General features: G+C 40.2%; 1 protein-coding gene across 2 annotated transcripts in view; it reads right to left on the bottom strand.

Annotated features, from left to right (window-relative positions):
* Positions 1 to 16,162, bottom strand: part of PIGG (phosphatidylinositol glycan anchor biosynthesis class G) — an 86,746-nt gene extending 70,584 nt beyond the window's left edge. Inside the window, exons 1-6 of one of the 2 annotated variants that reach the window (XM_056513857.1) lie at positions 15,910 to 16,162; positions 12,551 to 12,756; positions 11,381 to 11,590; positions 9,692 to 9,880; positions 8,029 to 8,167; positions 4,183 to 4,395 (exon numbers count right to left, since the gene is read on the bottom strand). In XM_056513857.1, the coding sequence (XP_056369832.1) occupies positions 4,183 to 4,395; positions 8,029 to 8,167; positions 9,692 to 9,880; positions 11,381 to 11,590; positions 12,551 to 12,756; positions 15,910 to 16,069 (1,117 nt within the window). In that variant the 5' untranslated portion in view covers positions 16,070 to 16,162. The remainder of the gene's footprint in view (positions 1 to 4,182; positions 4,396 to 8,028; positions 8,168 to 9,691; positions 9,881 to 11,380; positions 11,591 to 12,550; positions 12,757 to 15,909) is intronic. The other variant, XM_056513858.1, reaches the window with a different exon arrangement.
* Positions 16,163 to 22,462: the final 6,300 nt, after the last annotated feature.

Consider the following 22,462-nt stretch of genomic DNA (forward strand, 5'->3'; position numbering starts at 1 on the left):
CTTCTCTTCTTAACTGAAAGAATGGTGAAACATGTGCTGTACTGTTTCAGACAAGAAAGGTTAAAACAATGATTGAAATAACTTTGATGTCACAAAGACTTAAGTTACAGCACTTTTTTAATCCTCATAGATGAATAGTGTATTGTACTTGGGAAAAAAAACACTTTATTTTTTGTTAAGCCTTTTCAGCAAAAGTACATTATTAAACCAGAAACCTTTTAAATTTTATTTCAAGTGAATGAAGTCAAATGAAGTACTTTATTCACAATTTGTAGAGTCATGAAATAATCACGCTTACTATTTGCAAGTCTCTTATCATACAAGACACTTCATCATCTACTGTGGGCTGAATTCAAAGTGAGAATTTTAAAAGGCAATGTTTAACTCAAAATGTCCAGCCTGTTTCCCCATGACTTCTAGTAGACTCCAAGGCATGCTGACTCTGCTATGCAGGTGGCTTGCAGGGATCTGCTAGAAAATACAATCCAGCCAGCAGCAAACACCTGTATATCAAGACAGCTGCCAGTGCACACAGAGAATTTCACTTCCTTCCTCTAGTTCTTTTAACTTTGCTGTAAAGTTTCTCTTCCAGTATATTTGAAACAAGAGTTAAATATTCATACATTTGAGGACATCCATAAAGCATCATCTAAAATGAGCTTTAATCAAACTGAGATTTGACATATCACTTTTTCATTATACAGAAGACTGAAATGAGTTAAAGCTATATTCTGAAACATAAATAAACTCCCTCCACATCTTCTGCTCTTGTTCTGCTCCCTTTTCACACTTCTTGACTAGTCTCCCTCTTCATTCCTTTTAGCATTTTCACTTCATTCTTATCTACTTCTTTACATGTTAACTGCCCACCAAAACCATTGTGTCTGCGTTATGAAAGACGACTTTCAGTAGAACCCTCATGAATAAATGATTTAAAGATCTTGCAGACAGGAATAAAAGACCAGGGATGCCAAATTTCATTTGAGAACTCCAGTTACATTGGTTCAGTGGCACATTTATATGCAGGAAGCATAAAAAAAGAAGGGTTATGGACACTAAGTTGTTACAGAAGCATTTTGATAACAGGCAGGTAATATTGGTAAGCCACTCCCATATGAGATACTGATAAGACAAGTCAAAATTGAAGCAAAATTCAAAGCAAGCTTGACCAGCTGCAGATTTTGCAAAGCACTGGTGATGTTTTACTTGCATAGTATTACATTAGCAATTTATGCTTCAGCTTCACTACCATCTTAGCACAACCAGATGGATAAGCCTTGCAAGCATCTGTTTGACAACAATTTCACTTAGTTCCAGTAACAGGCAGCAATCATTTTAAAAGAGTTATAAGGAAAGAATGAATAATGTAAAAGTGACTTCTCCAGTTTCAATATCCAAATGTCCCAGTAAAAGTCAAATTATTTTAATCTAATACAAGTTCAGGATCAGTCGCAAATTGAAAAACTTCCACTCATTTTAATAACACCACCCAACTTGCTCTCAAGCATGACTCTTCATTCCACAGCAAAATGTCTTTCAAATAAAAAGTCCTAGCTTATCACTCAACTACATGTTCAGAAATTTAGAACATGAGGGAAACATTGCTAGATACTAGGACTGCCTATCTTACACTGAAGTATGAACTTGCTCAAAAATCCAAAGTGTGTTTTTAGATACTTCTTTCAGCTTTTTAATTTTTGCTGCTATTTCATTCTCATTTTTCTGACTTTTTCTTTAGTTGCAGGTATCCACATCTAAGAAAAACCTCATGCTTCACATCACAATTTATCAGCATGTTTCAAAACAATACGTTTTTAAATAATAAAGCCCCTAGTCAAGCTTCAAGTTTCTCGTATAAAATTTAATTTCCTTGAATATACGTTTAAGTGTAAGGATTCTTTTCTACCTCAATACAGCAAACCCCAAGTCCTACTAAATGTTGCTCAACTTCTTAGTTTGAAAATGCATGTTTATATGAACAAACACGGCAGGGGGGAACCTGTCTTCTTTCTGCTCTTTATTTATTAACAGATATATCTAAAACATACTTGAAGATGAAATTTTTGTGTACTGTTATACTTTGCTTTTAACATTGGAGCAGCTGAATCCAGGGAAATCCATGGCTTCTTTATGAAATAGCTTGTAAAGGTTATTCTGCCTTCCCATCTGACTACGATTCAACCCAACTGACATCTGACTTCATCTCAATGTGTTATGAAGGAAACTAATATTCCATCATAAATGAATGTATATTTTATGATACAACTTAAAACAGGTGAGTTTTTTCCTGCTATCACTGACTCAGTCATCATCCTCATGGTCCTAACAGCTGGCGCTCTAGCTCCTGTGCTGTAAATTACACCACTGGACAGGAATGCCATGTTTTCCCCTTCAGTAGAACTTACTAGTTTTTGTTATGTGGGACAGTTTTGACCTAAAGAGTTGAAAATATTTTTTTTTAAAAAATCAGCAAGGCTTATGCTATCCTGGCAAGTATTTTCAAGTATATCTTTCACTTTGAACTGAAGTTCCAGTCACAAGCATTTCTCTTAGCATGAAACTGAAATGTTATGATCTACTAGTTGTTACTATTAGCTGAGAATCTGCAGTGGAAAGCTTGAAACTGCAGCAGCAGTTGCAATATGAGTGATGTCCAACTAAGCAAGTGTGAGTGATGTCCAGCTGACTCTATCTATCTTTTGGGGTTTCTTTCCCTCAAAAAACCTGGCAGCAGACTTTGTTTGTGGAATTCAGAAATTATATAGCCCAAGAGCTGTCAGCACAACTCTGATGAGCATTCAGATGTTCTACAAATAAAGATAAAAAAGGCTCTGAGCAGGGTGAGCTAAAGATTACTGCTTAGATCTGTATCCAGTCAGGTCTTGAAAGTTTACAGGTATGAAGCCTCCACAACCTCTCTTGCCAACTCACTCCAGTGTTTGACAAATCTTATCTAAAAAGGTTTCCTCTAGATTTTTTGTGGGGACCACCAATCTGACTCTGGTTCCCTCTTGTTTATTCTCTCCCATCATGTATTACCTACATTGATAAGACCCCTCCTGAACAGTCCTAGCAACCTCAGTCCTTCCTTGTATGACAGATTTTCCAGTCTCTTCATCACCTTCATGGCTATGCACTGCACTCACTTCATATCCGTTAAATTAGAAGCCTAGCACCAGACCCAAGACTCCTGATATCCACTCACCACAGCAGATACAAGAGGCAGAACTGACCAGCTGATGGCTACCCTCCTAATGCCACCTTGGATGCTATTGCCTCCACAAAGGTACTCTGCTGCCTGATGTTCAGCTTGGTGTCCCCAGTCACCTCATGGTGGTTCTTTCAGCTGTTTCCAGTCAATCAAAATACAATCTGCGCTGGTACATTGGCTTTACTCCTCCTCAGGTGGATGATTTGGCATTTCCCTTTGCTGAACCTTAAGAGGCTCCTGTCAGTCCATTTCTCCAGCCTGGCAAGGTGCCTCTGAGTGGCAGGAGACCACATCTTCTAATGTCAATGGTAAAATATTCTCCTCCACCCTCTGACTCAATTTTTGTCACAAAATTATCAAAATAACTTCATTATTTATACTGCAGTGTGCATCTTGCTTCCTAATGAAATACCACATTTTGCTAGGTTAGGTTTATTTTTTCTGCTTGTTTTTTAATCTTCCCTCCAATACACACATAGACACATTTTTAATAAGCAGTTCTCTAGGTTCTCATTCCAAGTAAATACATAAAAATGAAATAAAAAGATAACTTACCCTAAATTATCTCAAGCTTTATTTGAAGCATCTTTTTATTTAAACTAGAAAATTCAGTCCATTGTGTTAACTCTCCAAATAGCTCAGAGTCAGTGCCCTATATAGGACACCTCACAAAGAGCTGTTATGAAACCACTGAGATTTAACTACGCTGGCAGTTTCACTTTAATCTTGCTACACCATTATTTTTGCTCTTTTGCCAACCAGGAATACTAGTAGTCATTTAAAATAAACTGTATTCAGAAGGAGTGTATCAAAATAGGTTGCAGTAAAGATTGAATTCAGTACAACTGTTCTGAATACTGATCTCAAAAGTGCAATGCCATACTATGGAATTTAAAAGTCCAAACTTTTTAAAATTGTTTTATAAACAATCTCCTTCTAGTATACCTGTAACAATTTTTTAGCTAATTTACCTTTTTCATATGCAGGTGTATTCTCTTGCAGCAATCTGCTTAGCTGGAACCCATTCAAGTGCACAAAACGTAGCTGTTCTCTCATCGTCTTGCCTCCAACAACTGGCAATATAAGGTTCCCAACACTGTTTCTTGAAATTGGTAGGCCAAGACCTATTGCCAGTGTACTAGCTAAATCTGTTTGCTGAACATGTTCAGGTTGGGCTAGAGGAGCTAGAATGAACAAACAAAAAAAAAAAGGAGAAAGAAAAAGAGAGAGGAAAAGAAGTATTTCAATAATAGGTCCATTCTATTTCTCCAGAGACAGCTGGCACCTTATTAGTTTCAAAATTGTTTCATTGGTGTTAGATCAGCTATTTTAAGTGGTCTGCAGAGAGCTGACTGATCTTTTTCAGCTGCTATCCTCTGCTGCTGTAATCCAATATTTATTAAATTCTTAGCCAGCACCACTCTTCAATGCTAACAACTACTGTAAACACAACATAAATGTTACACAAGTACAAGTAAGAAAACAGATGGTCCAGGACATCACCATAATATTAAGTTGCAGCCTACGTCCTAAGAGGGTTTCATAACTTTTACATTAGAAACAATAGAAAGCACTACAGTAGGCTAATTTAATACATGAACAAAGAATGAGACTCTAAAATAATGTTGACAGTATTCCAGAAGCTTCTCGATATAATCACAACAGCTCAAGATTTAATTAATATCAGGTTGCTAAGCAAACAGAATTAGACATCAGGTAAAGAACATTAATCAAAATCCATGGCTACATGCAGGCAAACCCAGTGATTTTTAAAGGGTCCTGTATAAGATTCCATTATCGGAATTAGCCTTCAGTCCCACAGAAATTTACAGACATGAATGATTTTATTAACGTAAGTAACCTTCTGTTTAAGATTGTTTCGCCAGCTGTTTTTTTTCCTGCTGAACTAGTTAGGTAACAGTGTTTTTCTACTATGCTTTTATTTTATCCTCTTTGTAACTTCAGGCACTGAGTATTTTGACTTAAATACAGTATAGAGAGAATTCTATATAGCCTTTATTGCTCTCAAGGCTCCTTTTAAGAGCATTAAAATTTCTCTCATTTCTCATCTAGTTTCGATTAATCCCGTACTTGTACAGAATGCCATCTATAATCCGTAAAGCCTCTTTGCATGAGTGCCCGTATGTCAGCAGTTTTCAGATTTTTATCTTTAAAGGCAAGTTCTTAACTGGTTAAAAAAAGCCAAACTACCAAACACATTTAGCCAATCATGGGTGACACATCTCTGTAGAAGGCTATACAAGTAATACCCTGACAGCATACTAAATGCAAAAAGCCCACAGGATTACTATTTTGAGGTCTACCAAATTAACCACAGTACATTTTGTTTACAGTAGGATCATAAGGAGCAGTCACTAGAATCCTAATTACTGTACCAATGAAAAGTAAACTCCTGGATATTTAAAAAGGCATTAGAAATCACGAACTCTATCCCAAAAGACAAGTAAATAGATATATTTCACTGTATTGTAAAAAACTGCTCATTCAGTTTAAACCTCATGGAAACTAATTCCAATGAGCAGGAGACTGCATTTACAGAATCTATACTCTTGCGGCCTGGCTGTCAACACATGCTAGTGAAATTCAAAAAATAAAAATAAAACAATCAAGAGTTTTGATCCACTCTTGACTTTGTTTTGTTTACAGAGCTGAGAAGAGGTCAATGACTCCTCAAGCAGTGCTTTCTATTGCAGCTCAATAACAACTTTACAAACAACAGGAAAATCTACCTCCGCTGTGCTGCAGGAGCCTCCAGCAAGATAAATAAATCAAGGTTCTGCACACAGGTTTTAGAAGAAAAGAAATCAGATGGAAACGAGCAAGTGGCAGAATGAAAGGCAGAAGGAAGTATTATTTTGGAGAAAATATTTACTCCTGGTGTAACTACATTGTGCCAATTTGCTCAGTCAAGTTTATTTAAGCACAACTCTACAAAGTAGACTAAAGATTCTCTACTACTCAATTTCTTTATTGTCTCTTACCTTTAACTATCTGGCTTTTATTTTTTATTATTATCTATAAGTAGAAAATCAGCTTCAGCAGCATATAAATTCACATCAATTACATAAAATTAACCAGCCCATACAGTAAACACACTCATGGTCCATATTCCATCCTTAAGATTTAGTAATCAATAGTCATGTTATGAGTGCCATCACATCTCACCCTTTTGCAAGGGTCAGATCAATTTAATGTTAAAAAACATTTCTAACAGGATTATTTTCTATACTTTTCTATTATCTGTCTGTCTGTAGTTGCCCAAGGGCTTGCTTCCTTCTTCTGGTTACCTCTTTGTGAGAAATTGTCATTCGTTCCTCTATCTTAGCTGTCTCAGAGAGAACGGAGGCCAAGAAAATATTCTGGCCATGAAAGACAAAATTTAAACCCACTCCAAACAGGATTTTGCATGTACACCTATTCATTTACCATTAGCCCAAAATCCTGACAACAGATCTCATTAGCTCTCAACATTCAGATAGGGTAGTGATGTAAAAGATGATCATCTCTGAAATACACAATTATCTCAGTGATTACAAAGCTTGATTCATGGTTTCACCAAGATACGGATGCTAACTTTGGCTGAAACTAGAGTTTTGGATCACATGGAAAGGGCTTTCCCAAATAGTTGCAGAACAAATCAAAGCACTTTTCAACAAGAATTCTAGAATAATATAAACTAGAGTTGCCAGTGTGTTCCTGCCCTGGTTTCAACTGGGACAAAGTTAATTTTCTTCCTAGTATCTGGTACAGGGGCTCTGTTTTGGATTCAGAATGAGAATAATGTTGATAACACATTGATGTTTTAGTTGTTGGTAAGGCAGGCTTACTCTAAACCAAGAACTTTTTCACTTCCTGTACTCTGGCAGTGAGCATGAGAAGCTGGGAGGGAACACAGTTGGAGGAGCTGATCTGAACTGCTCAAAGGAATAACCCATACCATAGAGCATCACAGCCAGCATCCAAACTGGAGGGGTTGACAGGGGACTGTGGATTGTTGCTTGAAGGTGGGCTGGGCACCGATCAGCAGATGGTGAGCAATTGTATTGTGCATTACATGTTTCTCTTGGGTTTTATTCCTCTCCCTCTCCCAGGTTTTATTCCTCTCTCTCTCTCCCATTTCCATTACAATAATAACTACTATAATCTGCATATAATTATTACTGCTGTTCTTGTTACAGTTATATACAGTAGTAGTGTTCCCATCCTAACAGAGTACATTATGCACTGGTATCTACTGGAGCCTTACACCAGGTACCACGCAGCCACTTGCTCACTCACACACCCCATCCTGGTGGGGAGGAGAAAGAAAAGGTAAACCTCATGGGTCAAGACTAGAGCAGTTTAATAATTGAAACAAAATTAAATATTATCTTAATAATACTAATGAAAATGAGACAGGGAGCAGAATAAAACCCAATAGAAACAAGTGGCTCCCAATAAAATTTGTCACCACCTGCTGACCAATGCCCAATCCATCCCCACCCTGTGACTGGCAGCCCCAGTTTATGTACTAGGGATGATGTTCCATGGTATGGAATATCCCTTTGGCCAGTTTAGGTCCGCTGTCCTTGCTATGGTCCTTAATGGCTCATTTTATACCTGCTCAATAGCAGAGCACGGGGAACAGAAAAGTCCTTGATTCAAAGCAAACACTTAAAACAACAGTGTGTTATCAACATTATTCCCATACTGAATAAAAAAAAAAAGGTGCTGTACTAGCTACTAAGAAGAAAACTAACTGTATTCCATCTGAAACTAAGACAGTTCTAAAGAGGTTGTGCTTCTTTGATCCTTACCACTTCTCTTCTCAAAAGCAGAGCTGATAAACAGCAGTGGTGTGTGCACTTCTCCTTCTGAAGAACCACCATGACTGCCTGTTTCAGACATCCCATGGTCCCCACAAACAACTAACAGATTGGGCAGAGAAGCTTCCTCCTGCAAATCACAGAAAAAAAAAAAATCTAAGTTACCATACAAACACAATTCATTTATATAATTTCGATCTCTTCATCATTTTTCAAACATGAATGTGTTTCAAAATGAACTTCATTTTTGCAACTTACTCACCCTGGGGCAGATAACAAGAGATGGCTGCAGTTAAGTGTGACTCAGTAACTATTTTTCAGAAGTTAAGACACATTCATATCAACAGTATCTCAGCAAAAAAAAAGCGCACAAAAAGCTTTTCAAAAAACCTCTGAATTTACAGAGTTACAAGAAGAAGATTAAATAAAGGCTATCACACCATGAGAAGAAAATCAGGAGTTGCAGAAGAGCATCATTAACACAGAAATATTCCCCCTCTTCATTTCTTCAGCTTCACTAAGTTTTAATTTACATGCTGAATTATTAATAATGTAAATATTAACAAAATATTAATATTTTTTAAAAATCCTATTTCTAATAGTCTCTAGTTTCCCAAGGGCTTTAGGGGTTGAAATCTGATTGATTTGTGGTTTGAAATCTGATAGTCAATGAAAACTGATTGTTCGTGATTCCTGAAGAATGATGTTGAATGATGTGTATGTTTTTGAATAAAAACAAAAACATAAGTGAGGCCTGACCAAGACTTTTGAGCTAACAAATCAAAGTGGCAGAAAATTAAGTCATTCAATAACAAAGTACTTTTTTTATCATCTCTAGTTATTACTAGTACCTATTCTATCCAAAAAAATAAAGTACTTTTATTATATCTGTTTTCTAAAACTGAGATAAAGGCTTGACTATAAATGGCAAAAGCAAAGATACTAAAAAACAGCAGCAAAACAACTGTAACATTCACAGAATTTCCAAACAGAGGATTTAACCTCTCTTTTCATGTAATAGTATCCACTTGACTAAAAATACTAATGAAACTTCATGATCAGCTATTCTGAATTGAAGTAGCCAAAAATAAACAACAAAAGTTTCACGCCACCTGGAACTAGGAACTTGGCATTTCAGCATCCAGACTGCTTAGGTAAGTGACAACCAGTATTTACAAATCTAAAAACAGATTCAGATGTGCTACATTTTTACCATAAACAATGCAGATTAAGACCACCACTTCCATTTGAATTTATCAAATATCTAAGAATTAGGTATGCCTTCATAATTGTGGACATCAGAGCCATTAGCTACATATGCCTGTTACTCCTTCTGCAGAATTTCATTACTAGAAAGCACATCAGCAACCATTTTAATTCACAAGTGATGAGAGAATTTTGGCAGGCATTCCTCTCCTCTTCCCAGACACCAAGAGGGTGTTATTTCCCACAGCTGCCCAGAATAAGATGTTAAAAGATGTTACTAAGGTCAGTCACCAAATCCTTAGAAATGCTACAGTGGGAAATGGCCCAGGAAGGCGAAGAACAGAACACACTTCAGTGTGTGAACAGAGAGGCTACCAACAACAACCAGCAAGCAGTTTAATGACAGTTCACAACTAACGGACACTGACCCAAAAGGAAGCTGAACTACCTTTGAAAGAAGGGAAATATGGATCTTCTTCAGTATGTTATCCATTTCACGAAGCTTTGGTCCCACTAATGGGCTGTTTGGCCCAGTCATATGCCCAATGTGGTCCAACCCCAGGTAATGTAATATTAGGAGATCCCAGTCTTCTCTCTTTAACACTCTATCCAAATGTCTGGTAACATTATCATCAACCTCAAAGAAAAGGAAAACAACTATCAGTAAAAAAAAAAAATCCCTCTTGTAAAAAGCACAAAAAAGTTAACTGCACTAGCCATGAAAACTCCATAGAAATTGATGAGATTACAGTCACTCGCAATGCTAATAAAAAAAAAATAAAATTATTTGTTCAATGTCAGGCAGTCAAATATATTTGTCTTACAAAATAGATTCTCCACCCCATTTAATCTTTTCTGGTAAGGACACAGCAGATTACATACAGACAAGGCAAATGGGTTGCCAGGTTTCCACAGAAACTTTTTAAAAAGCTATTTCAAGAACTTTTTAGTCACTTTCACCCTTCACACTCCAGATTATCACTTCACATGTAATACATCAAGTATCACAAGTACAACAAAAAATCTCAGTTTAGTGATGGGAAGCTCAGGGGTACAACAAACCCTGATCTTTCAACTCCATTTTGCCTAGCGTGCAAACACAAGAAGACTGCACTTGCTATGAGTAAAAGAACTGACAACATAGTGAGAAAGAAAAACTATTTGAAGAGTGGTATTCAGGGCCTAACTCACCTGTTTACCTGTTTAGGTTGACAATATATTTTTAGTTGCATATATTCTCTTCAGTTATTAAAAATCCCTACAACATTTCCCATGTGATACTACTTTGTTGAGTCTGCATATAACTAGCAAAAAAACTATAAAAAGTTGTGTGTTTAATAGACTATATAAGATACAATAAGGACTGCATAAAGAGCTTGAGAGCCACATAACCACAGATCCAGTAGAACATTTGTACTTTTTTCTCTCCAGGCTGGAGCTCTTGCAAGTCTTATCAGCATAACCAACTGAACATGTCTTCCAAGTCACATTAGATCTTTCTACCTTCCTTAAATAATAAAATACTTCAATCAGTAGCAGCAGGTCAATGGCTTGAGTTTTTACAAATCATAAAGGCTCAAAAACGAAGTAAATTTGCCAGAGCATTCGCTCTTCTAATGTGCCCAGAGTAAGAATTTTCAGAATTTGTTTCACTTACTTGCTATGCTCCCTACTTGACAACATAAAGAAACACTGCTCTCATTGCAATTACAAGAATGATGCAATACTATAAAAGAATACCTCTAAGAGGCCAAGCTAATATATTAATGGACCTCTTGAAAATTGCACTAACTAATAATATCTGATAACAAACTGAAAACATGGATAGTAGAATTTTTAAACAAAGCAACTAGCCTACCTTCCAACCACAAGCTTGTGAAAAAATGGTACTTTAAGGAAAGTTATAGAGTGATAAATTGATTATTGCTGTATCATACCAACACTTTTTACAGCATATGCATGAAGGATTTAAATGCTTAGCTTTACAGTGCCCACATCAAAAAGACATACAAATTCAATTTCTATTTAATTGCCAGGTGAATATTTCATAACAAGGGTGGCTTTACTCACTCATTCTCAGAAACTGACACTGTTTGTACTCACTTTATTTAACTTGGGATCATATAAAGCCTCTCACCTCTGTAAAATCTGACACAAAAAATGATGTTGTTCCATCATATTCCACAAAGTGCTTTGGGAACAATTTGACCCAAGTATCATCACCATAAAATATTATTCTTTTCCCAGCTGTTTTTGCCTGCCATATCAGATTGTCATCCAACAGAGCTGGAGAATTGAGGTTCACAACAACATCGATGAAACCAGGTATGCTACCTGTCATCAAAGCCTAATGAAACAAGAAAAGAGACACATTAAACAAGAAAATTCCAGTGCTTGGAAGACAGTAGCAAGGTACATGGGAGGAAGGAATAAGCCAGATGGCAGATAAATTATGTTTTTGGTAAAGAAACCTAACAAAGTAAAAGAACACAAGCTGTCTTGCCACCTAACCTCATCCGCCACAGCACAGTGCTAGCTGATGTCAGAGATAACAGTTTTACAGAAGTTAAAAATATTATTGTCTAAATTAACGGACAAAAAAAAGACTTGACAACTATGACAACTGACGTTTGTTTCATTTACTGGTCAGCAAAAGACAATTTAGGTGTAAGTAAACTGACTCAACATTAACAATGACAGTACCTTCAAAAGTAAGTAAGTAACTTCTAAAAACAGCAATGAAGTCCACCTACAAAGAGTTACCAGACTGTCTCCCCCTCACTCTCTCACTCGCCTGCTAGTTGACCTACCAATGATTACTCCCTCAGCTTCTTCAATGCAGAGGTGCTACTCAATCTACCACTGACAAGCCTGGATGATCAAGTATTTTGATGACATCATCACAATTCATATTTTAGTTACCTGGAACTTGGCAGAATTTCCTTTTTAAGCTCTTCAGAAACATCCCTATGACAAAACAATTTCATACTAAACTGCATTTTCTCTCAGAAGTTACATGACCACACAGAAATACAATAAAAATGTTCTTAGATAGAAGACAACTAAGGGACTACTGCCTTTCCATGATTACAAATAAAAAGGCTATGTCAATCATTTAAGCTTGCACTAGGGCCTTATCTGGCCTCAACCTCTTGCCTATGGCAAATCAGGACTCTCACATGCACTACATTCAGCCATAGACTGCACAAACAGAACAAACACATCCTTTATGCCAACTCCAACCATATGAAACAACTCATACTTCAAAAGCTTCTCCAATGAAACAACACAAAAAAATCCCACTTACCTTAATTCGAGGCATAGTCACAGTGGGTGGCTTGGCTTCAGCAATGAAACTGTAGGAAGTCCCTTTTTCAACAACTTGAGTAGTATATGGCATGAACTGTTTACCTTTGGATCCAAACACAAAGTCATCTCTCAGAGCATCTATCAGCACAATGACAACTTTTTTGAAAAGTGGTGGAGGAATCTTAGTCCAGTTAGAAACCATTCCTAAGCAACAAAAACAGAGCATGTAAAAGTCATCAACAAATTTTATCAAAGACTAGACAGAAGCTAAAGGACAACTTAACCACATAAATGAGTGTTTTTAAATTCTTTATTAATTCTACACCCAGAAATGAAACGTTGCAAACAGCAAACCTGAGAAGTAATCTGAGGGAGATGAGTTTTCAAGCCATTAAGGAATAATACAACAATTCTAACACCACTTCTAGGAAGTAAAACAAGATGTGAAGGGAATGTGTGATGTGAAATTGGGAAAACTAAGGAAAAGCTTTGAAATAGAGTGTTCAAATAGCAACTACCTTCTCTCTTTTTACTCCAGTAAAGCTGAACTAATTGTATCTGACAGACTACTTCTGTTAGAAAAAAACATAGCATTCACCTGTGCTAACACCCAATTTTGCATCACAACATAAACAATGACTCTTCATGAAATGTCACCATAAGATTACAAAGAAAGAGACGATTTCACTGAAACTTGTATGAAATAGATTTGTGCACATTCACTCCCTTCAAGGTAGAAGACTCTACTTCAGTGATGGCAGTTGCAGGGTCAAAATACAACTCCAGAATTCCCTGAACAATGTATATAGGTGGGTACAGAAAAATGCTGCTGTGCATCAAATAGTAGGCAATGCCATGCCTTCAAGCCCACCTCTTTCTCTTGCACAGACTTAATTCTGGACACAGCAACTCCTCATCTTCACTGAACTTGGTCCACACGGTGACATTCAGGCCTTATAGCAGCATTTTTGCCCCAACCTCTACAGGTTTCATTTCTCTATCAGGAAAAAACACAGAAGGGCAAAATGGAAACAGAACGTATCCTACCCAACAGGCCTCTACCCAGACACCACCGCACTGAATCGACTGCTCATCTTTATATAAAGTTAGGGGGTTTATAGTCCTTTAGAGTCCTTTAAAGGCTTTTTATGCTTAAGTGGTTGACAATTTGGAAATGTTGCAGATAATGGTGTGTCTAGCACAACAACATCAAAAACAACCTCATAAATTGTAATTTGGGGTACACATACAAGCATCAACAAACTGACATTCACTGAATATTTACTGCTGATGATTTTCCTAGATCAGGAAATGGAGGAGGAGGTCACAGCAGGGAGAAGAAGGAAATCTCAACAACAACAACAAAATGCTAACTGCAAGCAATCTTAATTAAACTGATAATTTTGTTTTTCCAGGATTTGAATTATCTTAACTTAGCAAGCATGCTTTGGCTCTCCATGAAAACCAAGAAGGCACCACTGAATGCTCTCTCAGTTATATCTTTCCCCTATCCACTTGCTTAGTGAAAGAAAGCTTGCTGGACACCAAAAACGCTCAGATCACAAACACATACACTCTACTCCTAACTTCCTCCTGCAGTTTGATTTATCAGAAGGTCAAACTGCTGAGAAGTTCAAATTAATCTGGAATCATTTACAAGACATGTGAAAATATTTACTGTAAGACAGCTAAAGCAACACATTGTCCAAATGCTGCCATGCAGCATGCTTATTTATCTCTGCCAGGGTTACTTAGAAAACAGTTACTTTAATTGAACCTGAACTTCTGTGAAGAAAACAACAGGTTCTTTACCAAGAATTTATTATGATAATGTGCTGCAAGAATTCAGTATCACAGCACTCTCACAATATGCAAGACAGCATGCACTCAGTGGCAGTCAGGACTCACAAAGTGGAACATTCAGGAGTTACAGAAGCACTGGAGAAAGGTTCTTTTCAGAATAGATCTTAAGTAGATTGAAACCCTTCTGCATCACAGTTTAGTAGACAATACCCTGCCTTTAGACCTTACCATCCAGGCACCACTGTGCACGCATACCATAGCCAAGAAATACAGAAAGTAAGTATTCTTCTATGGTCACTCCATTTTTGCCTACTACACCTAGGCTTGCTTGTGACATGCCTAAATTTAAACTGCTTGTAGAGCCCCGTGGCACACACGTCCACTCTTCAACACAAACCAGTCCTTTCAGAACCAAATTGTCCAACATCTCCTTCGCACCAAAACAGTCTCTTTCTACATTCGTCTCCTGGTAATAATCCCATGTGAATGCAATATTTCACTCACAGCAGCCTATCAAATATCTGTGACAGTAACCTGCCTTTCAGTAGAAACCACTCAGTCTGTTATCAGATTAAATTCTTTTAGTGTTCCCGATTAACCAATACCAGCACATCACACTCTAAATCACACAACTTTCTGTTCTCTCCACTGTGTCTCACAATTTAAGTAAGCCTGTCCCCACAGGCATAACATCACACACTTCAGAAGAATCAACAGCAAATAGCAAGCAGCCAAAGACCTAGTTAGGCAGTTACAGTCCTGCTCCACAAAGTTAACCATAAGTAGGTGTCCCGATCAAGAGCTTTGTATGAGCAAAATACTACTCGATCCAGCTGCCAAGTGAACCTGAAGTTTCATCCCACAAGCTCCAAACTGGTGAAAAACAGTCCCTCAAGTACACAGTTCTCTTCACATTACTTTAATACAATTTGTGACTGAACATATAAGACAACCACATTATTAGCATATCCTCTACTGACTCCTTAAAAAGATTCTTGAAAATTTTGGGTTTACAAATTCAGCTCTGGAACAGAGCAGGACCTGTAAAGACAGTGATTTCACAGAATCGGTGATGGACGGCAATACTGTGCATATTGCAACCTGCATTACTACAGCTGCTTTACCACTACTGAGGTGCTAGAAGCCTCACTGAGCATTAAGACATTAAGACACCCATATTCCACAGAAACATCACAGAAATAACGAATCTCGGCATAACACTTGTCAGCGATTGATCACAGGAAACGCGTGCAGAGATTTAGCTAGGGCAGCATCATTTAACAACTTGCCATTGAACAGGACCGGGTATCACAGCTCCATGAGAGTCACGGAAAGGGAAACAAAATGACAGAAAACCCACCCTTCAAAAAAATTACATCTGACGCTTGAGGCTTTCCGACTGCGAGCAGATACTCCTGCCTATGACCCATAACTACGGGAAAACAAGTTGAGTTCTAAACTGCTCCGGAAACTGGTCTGGAAACATGAGGGCGCTACAGAAAGACGCTCCGCGACACCGAGCGGCGGGGCGCGCCCGTCCGCTGCTCGCCTTACCTGTGCCGGGCGCGGCCGGCTCGGCGGGAGGGTCCGCGCGGGCCTCTCTGCGGGGCACGGACCTGACGGGCACCGGGAAGAAGCCACGGAGGAATAGCGCGACGCCCAAGGCCTGCACGAGGAGGCAGGAGGAGGCGAACACCCCCGAACGCAGCCGCATCCTGGCTCGGCATAAGCGACACCAGCACCAACCCGGCCCGGCGCTGCGCCGGCTCTGAGGGGCGGCACCTGCGGCGCCCCGCCCCTTCCGCCTGGCCCCGCCTCCGGCCCGCCTCCCGCCAACCAGCGGCCACCGCGCGCTTCCGCCGAGCCTCGCTATTGGCCAGCGCCCCTCAGCCCCTCCGCGAGCTCGTAACGGCGACACCGAACCGGAAGTACAGCCCCGCGTCCCGCCCCCGCATCCCGCCTCCTGACCTTCCCCCTGGATCCGCCTCCTGACCGCCTCTGGCCCCGCATCCCGCCTCCGGACCTTCCCCCTGGATCCGCCTCCTGACCGCCTCCGGCCCCGCATCCCGCCTCCGGACCTTCCCCCCGGACCCGCCTCCTGACCGCCTCCGGCCCCCGCATCCCGCCTCCTGACCGCCTCCGGCCCCGCATCCCTTCTTCGGATCCGCCTCCGTACTCGCCTCCGGTCTCCGCATCTCTCTTCCCAGACCCGCTCCCGATCCCTCCACCCGGACCACCCCCCAGCCCCCGTCCCCACCTCCGCATCCCGCCTCCGGGCCCACGTCCCATAGCGCATCCCGTGTCTGCATCCCAGCCCCCGTTTGCCGCTCCCGCGTCCCGCACCTGGGATCCAGCTCCCTATCCTATCCCAAGGGCCCTATTCCAGCCCCTCATCCCACCCCGCGTCCTGGCCAGGCCGGAGGGAAAAGGAGGTTTGATGGGGAAAAAGTGCATGGCAGGTGAGGAAAGAGTCCTGGACAGCGGCTGTTGCAGGTTTGGCAAGCAGAACCTTTCCCCACGCAAACACACACCTCTTAGTAAAACTAAAGAGTGATACCTTTTAGTGTCTCCATTGGAATGGAAATGGACTGTGGCAGGCAGATCACGGCAGAGAAATGAGGAGAAGTAAGTTTCAAAACTTGGATTTTCTGAGAAAGGAAACCGAAGACACTCTGCAAAGTGAAGCAGAGTTTATACCGGTCTCGCTATGTATACTGAAATAAGAAGATAGCCTCAAAATTTCATTCTCCCAAAAAAAGCCCTGCTCCTCATTTCTACCCAGGCAGCTTTTGTATGGCCCAGCACTGTGCTGGAAAGATATGGCCCATGCTTCAGCAGCATACACAAGTCCTTGTCTTTACCTGTGAGTGTCACCTTTTCCCTGACTCCACAGGCACAGCGCCCTGCCAGCCGTGTCCCACGAACACCGGGACGTGTCTCCTTGTGGTCAGCCAGGACAGGCTGCACTGCAACAGGCTGCTGCCGGCAGGGCACCTGTTGGCAGCCACCACCCACAGCTGTGTGCTCCTGTGTGACCCTAAAACAACCCTGTGAGCGCACCCCAGAGTGGTTTTTCCGCTGGCTCTTCTCCCTCAGCACAAAGCATGAACTGTTCTGTGTAAGCACAGGCTAAATGTGTGGTGTGCTGTGCCTTGAAAAATGTTTTCCTGCTGCAGTTGGTCAATTTCTGGTTTTACTGCCAGTTTCGCTGTCAGTTCTATTAATTAATCAATTAATTCTGGACTTTGTAACACCTGTCATGAGGCAAAGTTGCTGTGAAGTGAGAAGCATGTGTGAGGGGGGTCAGGATTAAAGCTTTGTATTTGGCCTTTCCTAGAGTCTCCAAATACAGAGAGAAGAATCAAGGAGCCTGAGCCCTGTGGATTCATGCTCTTTATGTTTGAGCATCCCTGAGCACTATGCTACCTCTAGGTTAGCTACTTAGGTTACCTAAGTGGTTTTTCTGGCCACTTTTACCACTTCAGGCTTCTACTGAGAATACTGCTAATGTTTTCATTTCTTAAAATTATCCAAAAACATTATTTTTAAAAGAATTTGCATTTTTGCAGACACTATTCATTTTTCTTTGCAGGAGCATGAATCTGAAGGTCCATGAAAGTTAGTATAGCTGATTATGAGCATTGCAATGAAATTCAGAAGAAACATGCAAGGAATGTTGCTTTAATCAGTAGGAAGTGGCAAAAGACAACCTTAGGCCATTGTATTCAAACTTTAAAATGGCTTTAGGTAATGTGCCTTAAAGTTACATTATTTATATGTCCAAGAAAAGCTGTATTTGTTGCTTTCTATGGGCATGTTTCCTTTCCTTTAAACCTTGAACTAGTGAGACTCTCCAACTAGAAACTAGGAAAGGTTGCCTAACAAATATAAAGCAACCTAATATAGGCAATGTTTATGCATCACAAAACAGCATCTAAGAAATGTCTCTTTTCTTTTTATTTCAAGTGTGAAGTTTACTTTCCCTTTCAGTAAGTGGAAATTACCCAAATTGCATCTTTCTCCCATCATTCAAACCTTCGAATTCCCTCATAAGACCAGAATTTCTGGGCTCAGGAAAAAATATTTCTCCACAGATATAAAACCAGTATCTGGGATGTGATTCACACTCCCTGGGACCTATCACTGGGTATTTACTGAGTACCATCACCATTTGGCAAGTTCTTGCAGCAACATGCTTTCAAGTCCATTACTGTGGCACTTAACTACAGGAGTCAAATACAGGGAGAATCCTGAGCATTGTACAAGACTGTAAGTCTGTCTGACTGTGAGTCCACAAGCATGTTATAACATAATATATTGACAATCACTGCTGTGCACTGCTGTGACTGTTCTACAAGCTCTTGGGTATAACCTCCTCTGTTGTGCATAACACATTTATGCCCTGAAAGCTGGTGATTTCTTGAGCATTCGGAGGAAGTGTTTCCCAGTTTGTGAGCACACAATCAGTGTTGCAGGCACCAATTTATGTCAAGGGGTACAGGCTGCCTTAAATTGCCTCTGGAAGGTTAAAAGTTCATGACAGAGTTTCAGGAAAGGTGCAATGTAGTGTAGTTCATGTGGTTCATGTAGTTCAGAAGGCTTTTTTTTATCAGATGCAGCAAGCATTTTAGAGCACAGTACAACCCATCCCTGTGGGAGATGAATTTGCATCTTTCCCTACAGGAGAGCACGTTGTGACTGCTGCTATTTTGAAGAGCCACTCAAGCAAACTTACATTTCTGTGTGTTGAGCATAAAGAAGGATTCAGTGCTCTGTGCAAAGCCTTCTCTAGAAGCATTTTCCCAAATCTGCTGAGAAATCGGCAAACCAAAAGCCAACCAAGCCTTGCAACAGGCATATGTACCACCGGTTCTGCTAAACCAGTAGGAACATATTTTAGTGAGTGTCTTTGCAACCAACATTTAAAATGGCCAGCTAATATTGTTAATCGCTATGGCATCCCTCAGGCTTTTCTTTACAGAGGCAGCTAGTAAAAGGTAGGTAAGATAAAAATTTGGTGTGTCCCATGAGGAAGGAGCACATCCCCTTCCAACAGTCGCTGTGTCCTCTGCCAGCACTTAAAAAAACACTGCCCATTAGTCAGCACTCAGCATGTCTGCTTCTCCTGCTCCTTTTCTCCTGATGCTTTCACTTCTTATGTTTCACAATTTGACCAGAAAAAGAGTCCCTATCTGTCCTTCTCCTCTAGTTGCAAATACAGACAATATGGAGTCAGTTTTCTCAAGGTTTCTTCAACTTTTCCATTCTCTTACTTAGCGTTACTTTGACTAATTTCCTTGTAGTTTTGCTCTCAGGCCTCTTTACCTGTTGTTGATAAGTTCTGAGTATCTGCTGCTCTCAACCTTTTGAACTCCTTCAGTCATTCTTCCTCTCTGGGCCTTATTTAACAGGATTTCATATCTGAATATGTGTGAATTTATGTGAAACCTGCATATTTCTTCTGACACTGACAATGTCAGATATGTGTACACATCATGCCAATGGTTTAAACAAGCATCTCTTTTCTGTAGTCAGTAATCTTGCCCCTAACACATTTAATATTGGGAAACACACAAGTGGACAGGAATATGGACAGTGGCAAAATTGACATGTATAAGTAAAAGCAATCATTTTTACATATAAGGGATGTGAGAAAGAGTTAATTCAAAATTAAGTGAAACTGTAATAAAAAAACAAGACGCTCTGAAAGCACTGTGATGTACTTAGAAATTCAGAAGGGCACATAGCAATTTTTTCTCTCATATCATTTCTCCGTTCTTCAGTAAATGGCAATTTGAATGTATGTCAGGTCTCTGCTGTATTTAAGCCACAGTAAAACATCAGAAAAGGTTATAAAAGACTGTCTGCTGAAGTGTGACTCTCCTTTCTCCATTCTGGTGCACTGCAAAGCCTCCAGAGATTTATAGTTGCTGAGGCAAAAGACAAAGCAGAAGCACTGCATTGTAAACCCAGCTGCTGAAATCTGAGACTGTACAGGAATTTCTTCCCATAGAAAAAAAAACTAAAAAATAATTCAATAGCTTGACTGACATCAAATTGTCTGATTGTCTGTCTTTGTGCACACATGCACGTGTGCACGGATGCACAGAAGCCTAGCTTCAGATTTAGCTATTTTGGAAACCCTGCTTGCAGAGCTTATGGGATTTGAGATTGAGGCAACCAGGGATCACTGAAGAAGATAACCCCTGATAACCCCTGAGCTGATGAGCTGTAGGGAGCCAAAGCCTGGTTTGTTTCTGTAGACTGCAGATTTGATACTTGCCGCAGTATGAGATTACTTGCTTTTGGAGGGGAAGCAAAGCTGCAGAGCAAGAACTAATTGAAGAAAGACGCTGCTTGTTAGTTTCCCCCCGAGTCTCGCACTCAAAGCTTACATGGCTTAGTAGCAGTATCTGCATCCCTCTTTCTCTACACAGGGTTGTACAGAGATGTAACTAGTCATTCCTGCTTAAGAAAGCCCTGGCTTTGGAGCTGCGTTTGTGCACTCACCCAGGCAGGTTCTCTCAGAGCTGCAGCCGTTAACTGTGGTCACTGCTCACAAACCCCATGTGTGCTGCTGATTAGAACAGATCACGGGATGCTGACCCAAAGTAAGTTTTTCATTCAGTCTAAATGAGCTGGTTAAAACGTGAATGAAAAGGAGTAAAACCTCAAGGAACACTTCCAAAACCACTTAGTAGATGGGCTGATTCTGGTAGTATAAGTGTCTGAAACTCCCCCCAGATGTCAACAGACTCCACAAGTTAGAGTCAGTCATCTAGCCTTCAGAGCAGGCTCTGAGAGAAGGAGCCAAATCAGGGCTCAGCTGAAGCAACTTCTTTTCATGGTGCATGAAGACTAGCCATAATCTCTCCTCCCTGCAATTTTTCTCACTTATCTTGCTGTCCCCTCCTTCAATCCCATTTTCTTTCCTAATCTAAAGTAAAAGCTTTTTCAGTCGTGCTTTATGTTTGACTGTCTCTGTCCTGCTCTTCCTGACAGCTTTAGCTGTTTTTAGAGAGGTAATGAACAGGGAACCCAGTGATACTGCATTTTTCCAGATTTAATGAGGACTGGAAGCAGCAAACAGACACTGTCAATGCTCCTACCAAGGAAACTGCCTGTTGTGTAAGCTGACTCCTTATCAGGTGCCAAAGCATCCCATCCAGAAACATGTGCAAAACAACCATGTATTTGCATCTTGGTTACCAGGGAATCCAGCAACTTCTCCCTGCAACTGTAAGAAGCTGGACTGTCCCTTTTCCTGCTTAGCTATGGCTTCTCCATGACATTAGTACATTATACTCAGCATGACTTCAACTCCCTCCAGTCCTCCTTGCTTCCCTGATCCTCCTAGTGCCACAGGGCTTTCTTTAGTCACATGCTCTTTGTCCTACTGAGAATTTCTCATGCTGCAGAAATCCTCCCTTTCTGTGTGCCTATGAGCAATGGTGATAAACAATCACAATGATGAAGTAGGAAACGTGGATACATTCTTCCATGACATATGACTTTAGTAAAATAATCTTCCTAAAATATCCTAGTAAGGCATTTTTTATCTTCATGGACTTCTTGCCTTACTAAGCTTGCCTTCTCTAAGCTGAAGCATTCTTTTTCAAGTGATTCACCTGCAGGTGCCAGATGTTCAGTGACACTGCCTTTATGTACTTTAGGCCTAGATATTTTTTACTAGCTAAGCACTACATTGTGTTAAAAAATACCAATGCATAATGTAAGCACTTCTTGTTTCAGAAACCAGCTTCTTCTCTGACACCACTTACTTCACTTGTTTCCAGGAGAGAGGTCTTTATGTGTTGGTTTTCTCTCCAGGGAATTGCCATGCTGTACCAAGACAGCTTCATAAGCCTGCTCATCTTCATGCTCAGACACTCTTCAACTGTCTGAGCTGAGGAAGCAGAGTGAGGAAGGCTGGCAGGCAGGGAGAGTGCAGGCTGTTGGTGTGCTTGCTAACTGAAGTGTGCACTTTGTTAAATTTCACGCTGAATAGCCAAGTCATCGCTGAGGGAGAAGCTGAAACTATACAAGGGACCTTAATAAGATGTGTTGGTGGCTGCAGGGAGGTCAGGGAAACAAGAAACTGTCAGCT

The sequence above is a fragment of the Oenanthe melanoleuca genome, chromosome Z (genome assembly GCF_029582105.1).
Source record: "Oenanthe melanoleuca isolate GR-GAL-2019-014 chromosome Z, OMel1.0, whole genome shotgun sequence".
Taxonomy (NCBI): domain Eukaryota; kingdom Metazoa; phylum Chordata; class Aves; order Passeriformes; family Muscicapidae; genus Oenanthe; species Oenanthe melanoleuca.